Source organism: Pollicipes pollicipes, unplaced genomic scaffold, assembly GCF_011947565.3.
Source record: "Pollicipes pollicipes isolate AB1234 unplaced genomic scaffold, Ppol_2.1 Scaffold_7231;HRSCAF=8579_pilon_pilon_pilon, whole genome shotgun sequence".
In the NCBI taxonomy this organism is placed as follows: Eukaryota; Metazoa; Arthropoda; class Thecostraca; order Pollicipedomorpha; family Pollicipedidae; genus Pollicipes; species Pollicipes pollicipes.
In genome coordinates, this window is record NW_023597034.1 from 13,562,020 (window position 1) to 13,574,777 (window position 12,758).

At 50.6% G+C, this 12,758-nt stretch overlaps 1 protein-coding gene across 1 annotated transcript; it reads right to left on the minus strand.

The window, feature by feature from the left end:
- Nucleotides 1-2,151: 2,151 nt before the first annotated feature.
- On the minus strand, nucleotides 2,152-11,953 carry LOC119109639 (SAGA-associated factor 29). Its single transcript, XM_037233348.1, has 7 exons — nucleotides 11,757-11,953; nucleotides 9,631-9,932; nucleotides 9,177-9,311; nucleotides 5,041-5,163; nucleotides 4,532-4,690; nucleotides 3,669-3,897; nucleotides 2,152-3,002 (listed from the first exon to the last, which is right to left on the minus strand). Exons 2-7 carry the CDS (start codon nucleotides 9,817-9,819, stop codon nucleotides 2,815-2,817), a joined length of 1,023 nt encoding a protein of 340 aa, XP_037089243.1. The 5' UTR covers nucleotides 9,820-9,932; nucleotides 11,757-11,953; the 3' UTR covers nucleotides 2,152-2,814.
- Nucleotides 11,954-12,758: the final 805 nt, after the last annotated feature.

Sequence of the window (12,758 nt, forward strand, 5' to 3'; positions counted from 1 at the left end):
CGCCCCATCATAAACAAAGTATGCATAATCCAGTTTGGAACGGACGAGTGAACGATATAAAAGCATAAGCGTGTTTCCGTCTGCCCCATATGACGTGCGAGACACACACTTCAGTATGTTGAGAGATTTAAAGCAGCGATCGCGGACGTTGTAAGATTGCATGATATGTAAGGCGGCGGCCAAAGTGTATCCCAAGGTACCTGGCCACGGCCTTTGTTGGAATAGAGCGACCATATAGACGGATGCTCAGGCCATCGCATCGCAGGGGACGACAAAAATGTGTTGCAACGGTCTTGTCATCTGAAAAACGAAACCCGTTCACGTCGCTCCACCTTTCCACGCGGTCCACAGCCAGCTGGAGACGTCGCTCCATCGCTGGCGCCCTCGCTGCACTGGTCCAAATAGTTAATCGTCAACAAAAAGGGGACGTGCGACCGACTGGGGGAGCACATGACAAATATCGTTTATGGTAACTGCGAACAGTGCTATACTTAGCACGCCGTCCTGGGGAACACCGTTTATTTGTTGGTACTTATCGGAGTGGACGTTGTCGACGCGAACACGGAAATATTGTTTGGCTAAAAACCTTTGGAGAAAAGTACTCACATGGCCACATATTTAAAAGCTTTTGAAGAATACGCCATGTGGTGTCATAGGCGGCCTCAATGTCAAAGAATACTGTCCCCATATGTGCTTTCTCTCGGAAAGCCTTACGAATCATAGTGTCCAAAGCTAAAAGGTGGTCCACCGCACTTTGATTTTTTCTAGAGCCGCACTGCGAGTTACTAGAAATATCGTGATTCTCCAAAGTGAATTCAAATCAAACCAGACCAAGTGAAACCAAATCCAAATAAAAAATACCAGGTGAATCGAAGTTTACCATCCTTTCCATGAGCATGGACAGCGATGACGTCAGTGAAATGGGTCGGTAATGAAGAGGGTCCATGCCAATCTTTCCCGGTTTTAAAATAGGCATCACAACAGCTTCCCGCCAGGCCGGAGGGAATTCGCCACTTGACCACACCCTGTTGAAGGCCGCCAACAGCACACGGCGTGCGCACAGGAAATGGCACGGATGAAAACTGCCCAGAGATAGGTTTGATCCGATCCCAAACCTGCGAAGTTGGCGGGAATCGATTAAGCGTGCCTACATACGCTTGGAGTCACATTTCGCTTCTTTTATCGTGTCACGGGCGAAAGCTCTCGCCCTCTTAAAAGGTACTACATTCTCCAGGGTACTTCTGGCGTCAAAAGCTCGGAAAGCACGTTTGCAAGCGCGAATTGCGGCACGAGTACTATTGAGGTCTGTGTGTGTGTGGTGTGTGTGTGTGTGTGTGTGTGTGTGTGTGTGTGTGTGTGTGTGTGTGTGTGTGTGTGTGTGTGTGTGTGTGTGTGTGTGTGTGTGTGTGTGTGTGTGTGTGTGTGTGTGTGTGTGTGTGGTGTGCGCGTGCGTGCGTGCGTGCGTGCGTGCGTGCGTGCGTGCGTGTGTGTGTGTAATTGGGGCTTTACAACGCACTCAGCTGCTGAGGCTATATGGCGTCGCCTGCCTCTCACCCTGGCAGGAAGGGCGGGTACCGCGGGGAATCGAACCCCATAACTCTGGTCTCCCAGACGCGCAGTGGTTAACACAGACGCGTCAACCACTGCAATATCGGCACCCCGTACTATTGAGGTCGATGAACTCCTGTGACCTTCATTAAATCCATATAAGATGCTTGTTGACGTCCCTGTGATCAAGAAATCAGAAATGAGGGTTAAAAACTACCGCATCAGAAAAGTTATCCAGTAAAAAGGCGCTTCAGTTTTGGCCTCGGTCGTACCTGACCCAAGGTCGATGTAATAAGTCGCAATCATGACTTAAATTGTCCAATGTCTGCAAAGCTATCTCAAAGACATATGGCTTCATCTAACATTCGGTGTATAATCAGATTCAACCATTCACTAGGAACCGTCTTCGATGTCAGCCGTTTCCTGATTTTGGCCTATCATACATCAGGGACCTTATACTATACTCAACGTGTTCATACCAAAAGATCGACTATTCCATTGCCTGCGTATATACCAGGTTTAGCGAGGCTACGCAGTGCCGTTCTGAAGTTGGTCTGGAGAAAAGCTTCGGAAGGGGGGGGGGGGGCAATGTACCCTCCTCACTTGAGCGCATTTTAACTCAGTTCGAAAATGGACATCGAGTTCAAAACAATGGCGGCTCGAGCTCAGCACGAATTCAAAACAATGACGGCACGAGCTCAGCGAGCCCACTGAACACAACTTGACCGAGTCAGATACTTTTAAAAACGACGTATGAAAGCGCACACGGTGCGGCCATCAAAATTACAGGCGTCTGGGGGCTTGAAAGCTGGGGTCCATTGACATTACGAAGGGGGTGGTGTATCTTAAGTACAAGTACCGGTCAAAACCACGCCACACTTAAGCTATGTTTGTACCCCCTCCCATAGTGGATGATATGCATGCAAATTTCGGGACAAATCTACAACCCACCGTCGCACGCATACTGACAATAATTGTATTGGTGCACATGGGTTATGACAAAACATGAAATTCAGCACACGAGTTGGGGATGAAGCCCAAAATGGACAGAGATGCTCATAAAACCACTAGACTCCCACAAATCATTCCCAGGGGCAAAGCGCGGCAGATGCTTGTTTTCTCCCTACACACATTCTACAGCACATCAAGCAAAGGGCATCGTTTCTTAAGAGTAATGCGTGCCAGAGATCCCCTTTGTACCAACTTCTCGTGTTCCGAACCCCCCCCCCCCGCGCCCCAATCGCCCCTTGTTCGCACACCGCCGCCTCACTCCTTCTTGTTCTTCTTCTCCCTGTAGACTATGACGTAACGCTGGGCCACGCGCAGCGGCGGAGCGAAGCCATCCGTATAGGAAGAGTCTTCGAACAGGATCTCGTAGTCGTCCACGGCGGTGGCCGGCGCGGTCTTCACCACGCCCTTGTAGAAACAGGTCGTCTGCGGGTAGATGGCGTTCACTGCCGCCGGCACGGGCGGCGTCAGCGTGACGTAGGTGGGGGGTCGCACGGGGATCGGCCGCAAAAGCGAGGAAAACTCCAGGAATGACGCTGCTCACCTAGCCGACGGCGCGGCACTAATGCGAACAAATTGATACCTTAACGATCTCGCTTGCATTCTGCTCGACAATCGAGCGAAGGAACAAGCGCCGCAAAGCAAGGTGCGCAGCTCGAATGTCGCCATATCAATTTAAGGAGTCGCGTATCCTAGACAAGAAGCGGGAACATTCCAAACCGGCGACCATGCGACGACGCTGCATGGCAGGGCGGCGGCTGTCCGAATCCAAAGACTGTTCGGCAGACATTCCAAGGCAAAAGTACATCATTGTTTGGACTATGTGTGCGGCGGGAGGCATGTCACGCAATAAGCCGCGATCAGCGTCGTCTTTGATCCTGAAGCCACTCTTGCAAGCATTTGTAATCATCACAGAGATGAAATCTCTCAATTGTTCACTCCGGTCAGAATTTATCCGTGTCATAATCAAACGTCCGCAGAGTTCTGGAAGTCTTGTTCGCGACTCATTAGGGTGCATTCGAGGCATCTTTCCTCTCACGGCGGCCTGGAGCCAAAGGGTAGGGATAAGTTCAGCCTTAGCCCCGTCGGTGTTTCCCCTTCGCCGCACGTACCGACGGCCGTCTCCTGGAAGAGCGCCTCTGGCTGGGTGTCCGGGTTAGCCCGCATGGTCGGCAGCGGGATGACACGCCGCCGGCTCAGGATCATGCGCTCCCGCTGCTCCTCGTCAATGTCCTCCACCTCGTACTTGTTGCTCGAGGAGTTGTAGGAGATGACCTCGGCCAGGATCCAGTTCTCCTCGCCGTCGCTGCCACGCACGAGGGCGGCCACCATGTCGCCCGCCTGGCAGAGCGGAGGGCGCGGGGAGACAGTGCGCGTCGGAGCGCCCAACACACGCACACGCTCAGTACTGGCACAAGCAGCGCTGCACACCGACGTCTGTATAGTGTAGGGGACACTGCTGAGGCACTGACACTTCCTTATGGGGTCGCTCATATGTTGGACAACGCTCACCAGGAGCTCCATGTCCCCCTCGTGTGCACATTCCCCGTCCCGTCACATAGCCGGCCTCGTTGTATATCGGAGCCAACCCACGGTAAGATCATACTTCGCAACGCGGCTCACACAATCCCATGCATTGTTATTAACTGGTCACCTACTCACTTCATATGACGGCACCACTCATGTCCAAACTGGGCCATCGTAAGTGTGCGTAAAATAATTAATATCGACACTGTACATGCACCACCGCCGCGAAGCCAGGTCGCGTCGACGTTGCATCAAGCCCACCCAGCATAGCATGTCCACGTGCACGCTATAATTACCAACCCACATCCGTGAAGCCTGACATCGGCATGCATGGCCCCTGACGTGACACCCTAACGAGCTTGACGCCACGCTAATGTCACCCCGCGCCACGTGTCACACCCCGGTCCGCCTGCGCAGCCCCACCGGGCCACGTCGGCCGCCTCCTCACCTTGGCAGCGTAGTTAGGCTCGGCCTGGACGGCACCGCAGAGTGCGGGTGGCTCGTCGCCGGGCGACCCGATCCACAGCGGCAGCGTCTGCGCCGTGTTCTGCAGCATCTTCATCAGCGCGCCGCGTCGGATGGTCTCCTTGTTGCCAGAGTGCTTGGCCTGCCGCGGCGAACGCATGGTGACGCGGCGCAGGTAGCAGAGCGTCGGCGTCGCGCGGCAGTACACGACAAAATGGCCAACCGTATTTGAAAAGTAAAATGAACACTTACAAAATACCCACCGAGGTTTACCGGACCATGTTGGGTCTGTAATCTCTTCCCAAGAACGCGGGTGAACAAAAGTGTTTTCGGCGGCCTTACCTTCGAAAACACAGCAACACACGCAGCTTTGCAACACCGCCACTTTGAAAATCACCACATTCCCGCCGCAGGCCTCTGTTATTAGACGCCATCCATCGAACCACGCGATCTCTGCCCTCGTCCTGCCCCAGGCCAGGCAGATGCAGTTACCTGTAGTCGGAGCTCGTTGCGGATGCTCCTGATCTCGTAGATGGTGGCTAAGGCACTGCGAATCAGCTCCGCCTCGCGCTCGGCATCGCCCCGCGCCGTCACATACATGCTCTTGAGACGCATCTGGGGGCAGCGGGCGCAGCTCGACCCCGACGCACACCAGCCAGCGGACACCGCCCCATTCGAATGCATTGTCTGGCGTTGACCAGGCTCTCTCCGAGGAGACGGCGGCTGCGGCTGCCCGCCGCACCGTCATGCGCGACTCCAGCATCACCAGCGTATCCCTCCACCGTCGGCTCGGGCAGCTTATGCTCACTTGCGGGACCGGCGACCGCCATTACGCCCCCTGCCCCCCCCCCCCCCCTCCCCCGCCACTGCGAGTGCTGGCGGAGAGACGCCCGAGAGGGGACAACCCAGAGGACCTACCCCCAGGAGACCTGCGCTCACTGGACCAACGCTCGAGGCCTACGCTCGCTGGACCCATGCTCGCGAGACCTACGCTCGCTGGACCTACTCTCGCGATACCTACGCTCGCTAGACCTACGCTTGCTGGACCAACGCTCACCAGACCTACGCCCAGGAGACGTACGACGGGGACCACCCAGAAGACCTACCCCCAGGAGACCTACGCTCACTGGACCAACGCTCGAGGCCTACGCTCGCTGGACCCACACTCGCGAGACCTACGCTCGCTGGACCTAGACTTACGAGACCTACGCTCGCTGGACCTACGCTCAAAAGGCCTACGCATGCTGGACCTACGCTCAAAAGATCTACAAATGCTGGACATACACTCACGAGGCCAGCGCTCGCTGGACATACGCTCATAAAACCTACACTCGCTGAACCTATACCCAGGAGACCTGCGCTTGCTCGAAGAGGAGAGAGAGAGAGAGAGAGAGAGATGAGAGAGAGAGAGAGAGAGAGAGAGAGAGAGAGAGAGGAGAGGAGAGAGAGAGAGAGAGAGAGAGAGAGAGAGAGAGAGAGAGAGATAGAGAGAGAAGGAGAGAGAGAGAGAGGAGAGAGAGGAGAGGAGAGAGAGGAGAGAGAGAGAGACGAGGTGTGTGCGTGGTGTGCGTGTGTGTGCCGTGGCGTTGACGTCGGTTTGTGTGGTGTGTGTGTGTGTGTGTGTGTGTGTGTGTGTGTGTGTGGTGTGTGGTGTGTGTGTGTGTGTGTGTGGTGTGTGTGTGTGTGTGTGTGTGTGTGTGGTGTGTGTGTGTGTGTGTGTGTGTGTGTGTGCGGTGCGTGCGTGCGTGCGTGCGTGCGGCGTGCGTGCGTGCGTGCGTGCGTGCGTGCGTGCGTGCGTGCGTGCGTGCGTGCGTGCGTGCGCGTGCGTGTGTGTGTGTGTGTGTGTGTGTGTGTGTGTGTGTGTGGACACTGACATATAGGCGTAGGAAGTTTCAAGAAGTGGAAGCTCCAAACTCAGGACGTACTTCAGGATCTTTTTCTGGAAAGCGAGCCTGATGACCAAGGGGAGAGGGGGAGGGGGGGGGGGCTAGAGATGGAGGTTGTTATCGTTTTTATTCAGAGATCATGGCTGCTGTGCTACATATGCATCTAGGGCTGTTTCTCACTGGTGCACAATCTTGCCTATTCGACTCATACATGTCATTCGGCAAATAAGGCTATTCAGCTTCCCAGGATTATTCGTGGATTACAACAGTCTCTCCCGGAGAGGCGAAATTCTGCAAGCGAGTAGTCAATCTAGGTCATTGGGGAGGCATCTGTCTCCACAGAGCAGATACCAAAATGCGGCCTGGACATAGGCCGGTGAGAATTTTGAAAGTGAATCGATGGCTCGCAGTGCGATGGATCTTTCATGCGCCTTCATTTCGCTGGCTGTTTTTCAAAAGAAGACTTGTCGCAGCATTTTAGGCGGAAACAAATTCAGAAACTCGAAACTGCGCAAAAAAAAGTGACGAAAGCCATAAAACTGGGGATTCTCCTTTAGAAACCAAGCCCCCGAATGAAGGCCCTTCAGTCATATATTCCTTATTTGGGTCCTGCCCCCGTCCACGTTCGCGGCTGTTGCCCTGACCCGTCTGCCTCCCTCTTGACTGACTGCCAACTGATCGTGTGGCTGTTTTGTTGCACATCTCTGAGTCAGCGTTACTACTAATTGGTGTGTAAAACATCTTGAACACCTGCAACAGTATCTTTCTCCGAATTTGCTTCCCTCACACCACACCACTGCAGAAAAAAACCTCCCGGAAGCTGCCTGCCTCAGGTATAAATTGGCCAAACGGATATTTATTTGGCCATCATTCAACGTAGACGACTTGATCTGATTTTGTGTGCAGGCAAGGTCGTAGTCAAAGCGTTGTCAAGGACCAACACACTGTTGACAAAAGCCCCTCTTATGGTGAGCCCCCCCCCCCCCCTCCCCCAAAAATACATAAATAGGTTACCCGTAAACAAGGGACACGGTTTTCTTCGTTTTATGATTATTTTCACCTTGCAACCAGAACAGAAACCAGAAGCTACCGTGGGATCAATTTTGTTTGTATTTTGAAGTCAATAAACTGCCGAAATCAGGCGTTGAAAGACTGCACGGAATAAATCGCCGGCGCCATTAATTTATAACGGCTTAGTGGACTCTTTCTGAATCGATAAAATTCGGAAGCTTTATCAGAATTTTGTCTGGATTATAGATCAAGACATCGCAACGGTAGATGGTAGATCGGTATGTTTGCTCGCAATTTCAAGATGAAATTTGATTGTAGATCGAATGGTCAAAACTGTGTATCAACATGGCCAAGCCATGTTTTTTCTGGAAATGGTCAACATTCGGTCCGAATCGATTAGTGATACAATTTATGTGACGCGGTTTTTTAACACGCGCGCTCGTAAATCTTAGCAGCAAAAACCTCGCCATCAGGCGTTGCAGTCTCCGTATTCCGCGGAAGCTAATTGGCTAATACCAGTGGCTAATATAACCCCAGTGGCTAATTATAAATAACCCCAGTGGCTAATTCTTAGTTGAAGCTCACCAGTGGACAAAAATGATGACCTTCTGAAATCATTACATTCAACACTGAAATCGATGGGTCATGCAAGCTATGTGACGTAGTTTTGAGCATGCGCACTCGTAAATCTTAGCAAAAAAACCTCGACAGCAGGCGTTGCTGTCTCCGTAGACAGCGCAGCGTTGGTTCAGCAGCTGATACTGAGCTGTAATCAACGACTGGACGAAAATGGTGACTCGGCGGAACCTAACAGACTGTCAGCACCACGGCTTTCGTGTACACGGACGATACGACGGTGCACTGCGGTGGCAGCACCGTCGCGACGGCGAGGAGCGGCGGGCGGCGGGCGCACGTCCGGTGGGCCCGCCGCTCCAGGTTGAGTGTAGCTATTGAGGCGACCCAGGCCCTGGTACTCTCCCAGTGGTCCCAAGGCGCCATCGACTGCCAGGTCAGCGCTGCTGTCACGACAGTGAGTTCCGGCGATCAACTCAAACCGCTCTGCGTCACGCTGAATGGGCCGCTTCACTTCGGGTCCCACAGCCGCGAGCTGAGGGAGCGCGTGCGCCCCAGGCTATGCCAGCTGCGGATGCTGACGGGCCACAGCTGAGGACTGCAGGGCAGGAAACTGCGCACGGCGTGCGCCATGTCCAATGCGTGTGGTGGCCGAATCACGCGGCCGCCAGGTCGCTGCCGGCGGCATCCGCTACTCCCCCCCCCCCCCCCCCAAACACACGTGGAGTTGCCCGGAGCGGAAGATGCGTGTGGTGCCCCCTGTTACCACTGCTAGCCATGCTCACCAACCACTGCACTCAAATAAGGCAAGCTTAAAGTCTGCCATTAACATAAGGAATATGATATGCTTGCATCACACGGCTGCGATCGGCTGCGATGACGCTAGCGAGCCCAACTTTGCACAGCATGGTCGACTTTGGGAAGTAGTTGGGTAGAGGGAGTCGACGCTGATGGGGGCCCGGCACATGGTGGTCCCGCAGGTACAACACAAGCTTGTTATGTAGTCACCATAGTGTGCGCAGGCATTTATAGCAAAACAGTGGATGAACGTGTTGAATGGGGGGGGGGGGGGTCTGCACTCATTAGCATATGGGGTTGCATTGCTTCTACTGAGACGGCCCGGGACTGGCTTACGCTCAAAGTACATGTGAACCACACCTTATTCATGGGCGTCAGCTTTCCATCTTGTTGTATTTTGTCATGCAGAGCATTGATTGCTTCCAAGTTTGGGTCACCTTTCTTTCGCTCAGCTTCTATGTCGGAGATGCTCTTTGAGACAATTTTGAGCTTGTCCTGAAAACAAGCGAACCGTCAGCTTTCTGCGGCGATTTATGGGTCGACCACTTCACGATTATGCACAAGTTCCTTAAAACCATGAATACGAGGAAAATTCCTTCAAGCTATACAAACTTGTCCATATACAAGATTTCCCCCACCCCCAAAAATAATCCTCAAATAACAGACATAGCCCAGATACTTGTTCTTGATTTGCAAACAACATAGAAATCATACAACGTGAGGAACATAGTCATCTGTTTCCAACCTTGCTAGTGACTATGACAGCCCAGATCAAGCTGGTGCTCCCGCCTGACCCCGGCACCACCGCACTGACCTGTATGGTGCCGGCCTCGGCGTTCATGGCCATGACCATCTCGGTGCTGAGGCTGAGCGGGTACGGCGTCAACGACATGTTGACCAGCTCAGGCAGCCGCAGGCGCCGGTATGACGCCGACCCCTCGCCAGCTTTCGGCGAGCGGGGGCTACCGACGCACTTGTTCTTGGCACCTGGTGTGCGACCCATGGCATCTACGCGCGGTCCTCAGCCACTGGCAGAGGCGCCACCTGGCGTCCGGCGACGCACTGGGCAGCCAGCACTGTGTACACCCAGCCAATGATGGTCAATGTCCAAAACACCTGAAATAAGGAGAGTGGAGGGGATGCTCACAAGCCATATGAGCACAAGGACATCTCTGAGCATTCCATCATGTTAAACTTGATGCAAACAACTGAGATAACAACAACACAACCATGTCCATTCACAGCAAGCATTGTTGGAACTCATCAAGCCATTAAAACTTTGGAGCAAAATTTAAATTTTTTAGTGGAGGTATTTCTATAATACATCAACAAAGCAACATGCTATAACGAATGACACCAGTGACTGTAAACATTCTGACCCGGCAAAACAAAATTGGCTACTTCCCTTCACGCCCCCCAAAAACATCGGCATTATTTCATGTTACCATATACAAGTGGCACATTTACACATATACCCAAATCAGCAGTGCAAAATATGTTAACACTGGACAAAACACAAACTTTTCTCAAAATAAATTAAAAGAGCAGTTTCCAAGGAGCCACTGGACTGATGTCCTTAAACATCATGCATCCAAAAAGTGGGAGAGGTAATTGGACCATGCTGGGTTGTATAAAATCATGACTTTAAAGCTATGCAGAGTGAATGTAGGCTATAACATTTTTTGACAATGACACATCCCAAAAGTTTAATCATTTGAAAAGGTGCTATAAATGGCCAAAGGCTAAGTGTGGATTGCCTTCAAGAGTTGTGTACGTGGATAGGCCTATTTTTATATGAACATCACTCATTTAAGTGACACAGCTAAAAATGAGAAATTCACACTTCAGACCATGTCAAGCAATTTTAACCAGTTCATTAAACTGAATTGATGGACAAATATGGATTGGACTGATCAAACTGAAATATGGAGACAATACTGATAATCTCACTTGTTATGGTATGATCAAGAAAAAGGAGAAACAGAGATATGTGAACATTGCAAATGTGTGCCTGTCAAAATGAGTATGAGCAGTAAATTCAAAGCTGCTCATCAATCCTTCATACATTTTCAAGTTTTGTGTTATGAAAAGCTCAACAAGTCTTTGCTTTTATTTATATTTTACTTAAAAATTTAGTGTGATGGCAGACCATTTTGAGATTACTGCTCACAATCCTCTTGACAAAGGCATGTATCCCAAAAATTTATACATCTCTCTCCCTCTCTCTCCAGGTTTTTCAAAGAGGAAAAAGGCCATCTCTACAGTCTTATGGATACCAAGTATTCATCACAGTGACACTGAGCAACTCATGAACTCTTGAGAGGGATAACCTAACCTTAGAATGGCATATGAAGTAGAAATAGACCAAAACAAGTATCATGCAAGCAGCATTAAGCATCACCATTTGTTTTAAAGGAAAATTCAAGGGATGTTACCTTCCTTCCTTTTGAATAATTACATGCATAGACACCTGAACAATGTGATGACCAACAAACAACCTTTTAGTGATTGCTGACTTAAGCTGAGCCACTTAACATAGTCAAAAACATACTCATTTAAAACTAAAATAGAAACAGAATGGTGCATTGCAAAGGGGCACAAAACACTTCTGTATGAATTCCATGCCCTGAGCTATGTATACCACTGGCTGAAGCACAAAGTAGGAAAACAAAGATTCTTTGTTGCATTTTTTATTTTTAGCTTCACTGCTTAGATGGCACCAGAGCAATGCAACCTTAACTAGCTAGACCACATCTCAAGCAAAGGATATAACCTATGTAAAGCCATGGTCATGCATAAGTACACCATACATCATAGCAAACTCAGGCCAATGCAATACTACCTGCTAGTGACCACCCGTCAGAAAAAGAAATATGGGTGGCTTTAAGGTGCCCCATTTAAATACAATGTTAAGTGAGCTGAGAAATAAAAGACACATACCGCCTCCAAAGCTGAAATTCGGCAGAATTCACACTTGGAGACCATTAGGAAGTATAAGACGGTACCAGACAGCAGATTCAAGCAAAATATTCTGTTATCGTGATCTAGGTGGGCCCTTTTAGCGGATACGCACGGCCGATTTCACGGAACACAAACGCGGGTATGCGGTTAGGGACTATCTCCAGATTACGGTATGCAGATACACTATGATTTAACCGGCTTTTGCCGCTATCTGAACCTGATGCGTCGGTGTTGTCGCAATTGTCCCGAAGGGGGTTTACGTGATGCACTGCAGTCAAATTGCAGTGTTGTAAGCGATCGGCGGGGGTGTGTGATGGAGAAGGCTGTTTTGATTGTAAATGGTAGTCATGTGGTTGTAGTTCGTTGCTAGTGTTGCGTGGCACGAAGTGATCATCTTAAATGCCCTGCTCAATTTTGAGGAGAATGGAAAGACTTAATTCACGAGAGATGTGCATCAAGCTGTCCGTATTTTTTCATGCTGCATATTGTGTCTGCTGCATTGATTATTTCCCCCATACATAAGGCTGCCTGGACACATGTTTGCTTGTCTGCAAATATATTCTTCCACTGTGCCCAGTTGTGTATGCTATGGGAGTTGACTTCTATGGCATGTGTGCAATCCATTTTCTACTGAAATGTACGAAACTGAAGCTAGGCCAAATTGAGTGGATTTTTCTTATTGGAGCTGTGTGTATTGGGATGTCCTTACAATTCAGCATGAAATTACCTCAGCAGGATTATAATTCCCCAAAATACCAGCTCTGTGGTGAAGTCAATGGTGATTATGTGACGAGCTCTGAGCGATGGGCATACATGTTCTGAAATGTGTGCTGTAATGTTGCTGTTGAAAATGTTTTGTGTGGCATGCTGTTTTGCAATTTGACTATCATGCATCAGTTGCGGCTCACAGTTCTACTCTCAGCTGAGGAACTTAAAAAACACTTGACAAGCATATGTTTTTGCTTGTAAAGTACAGTTTTC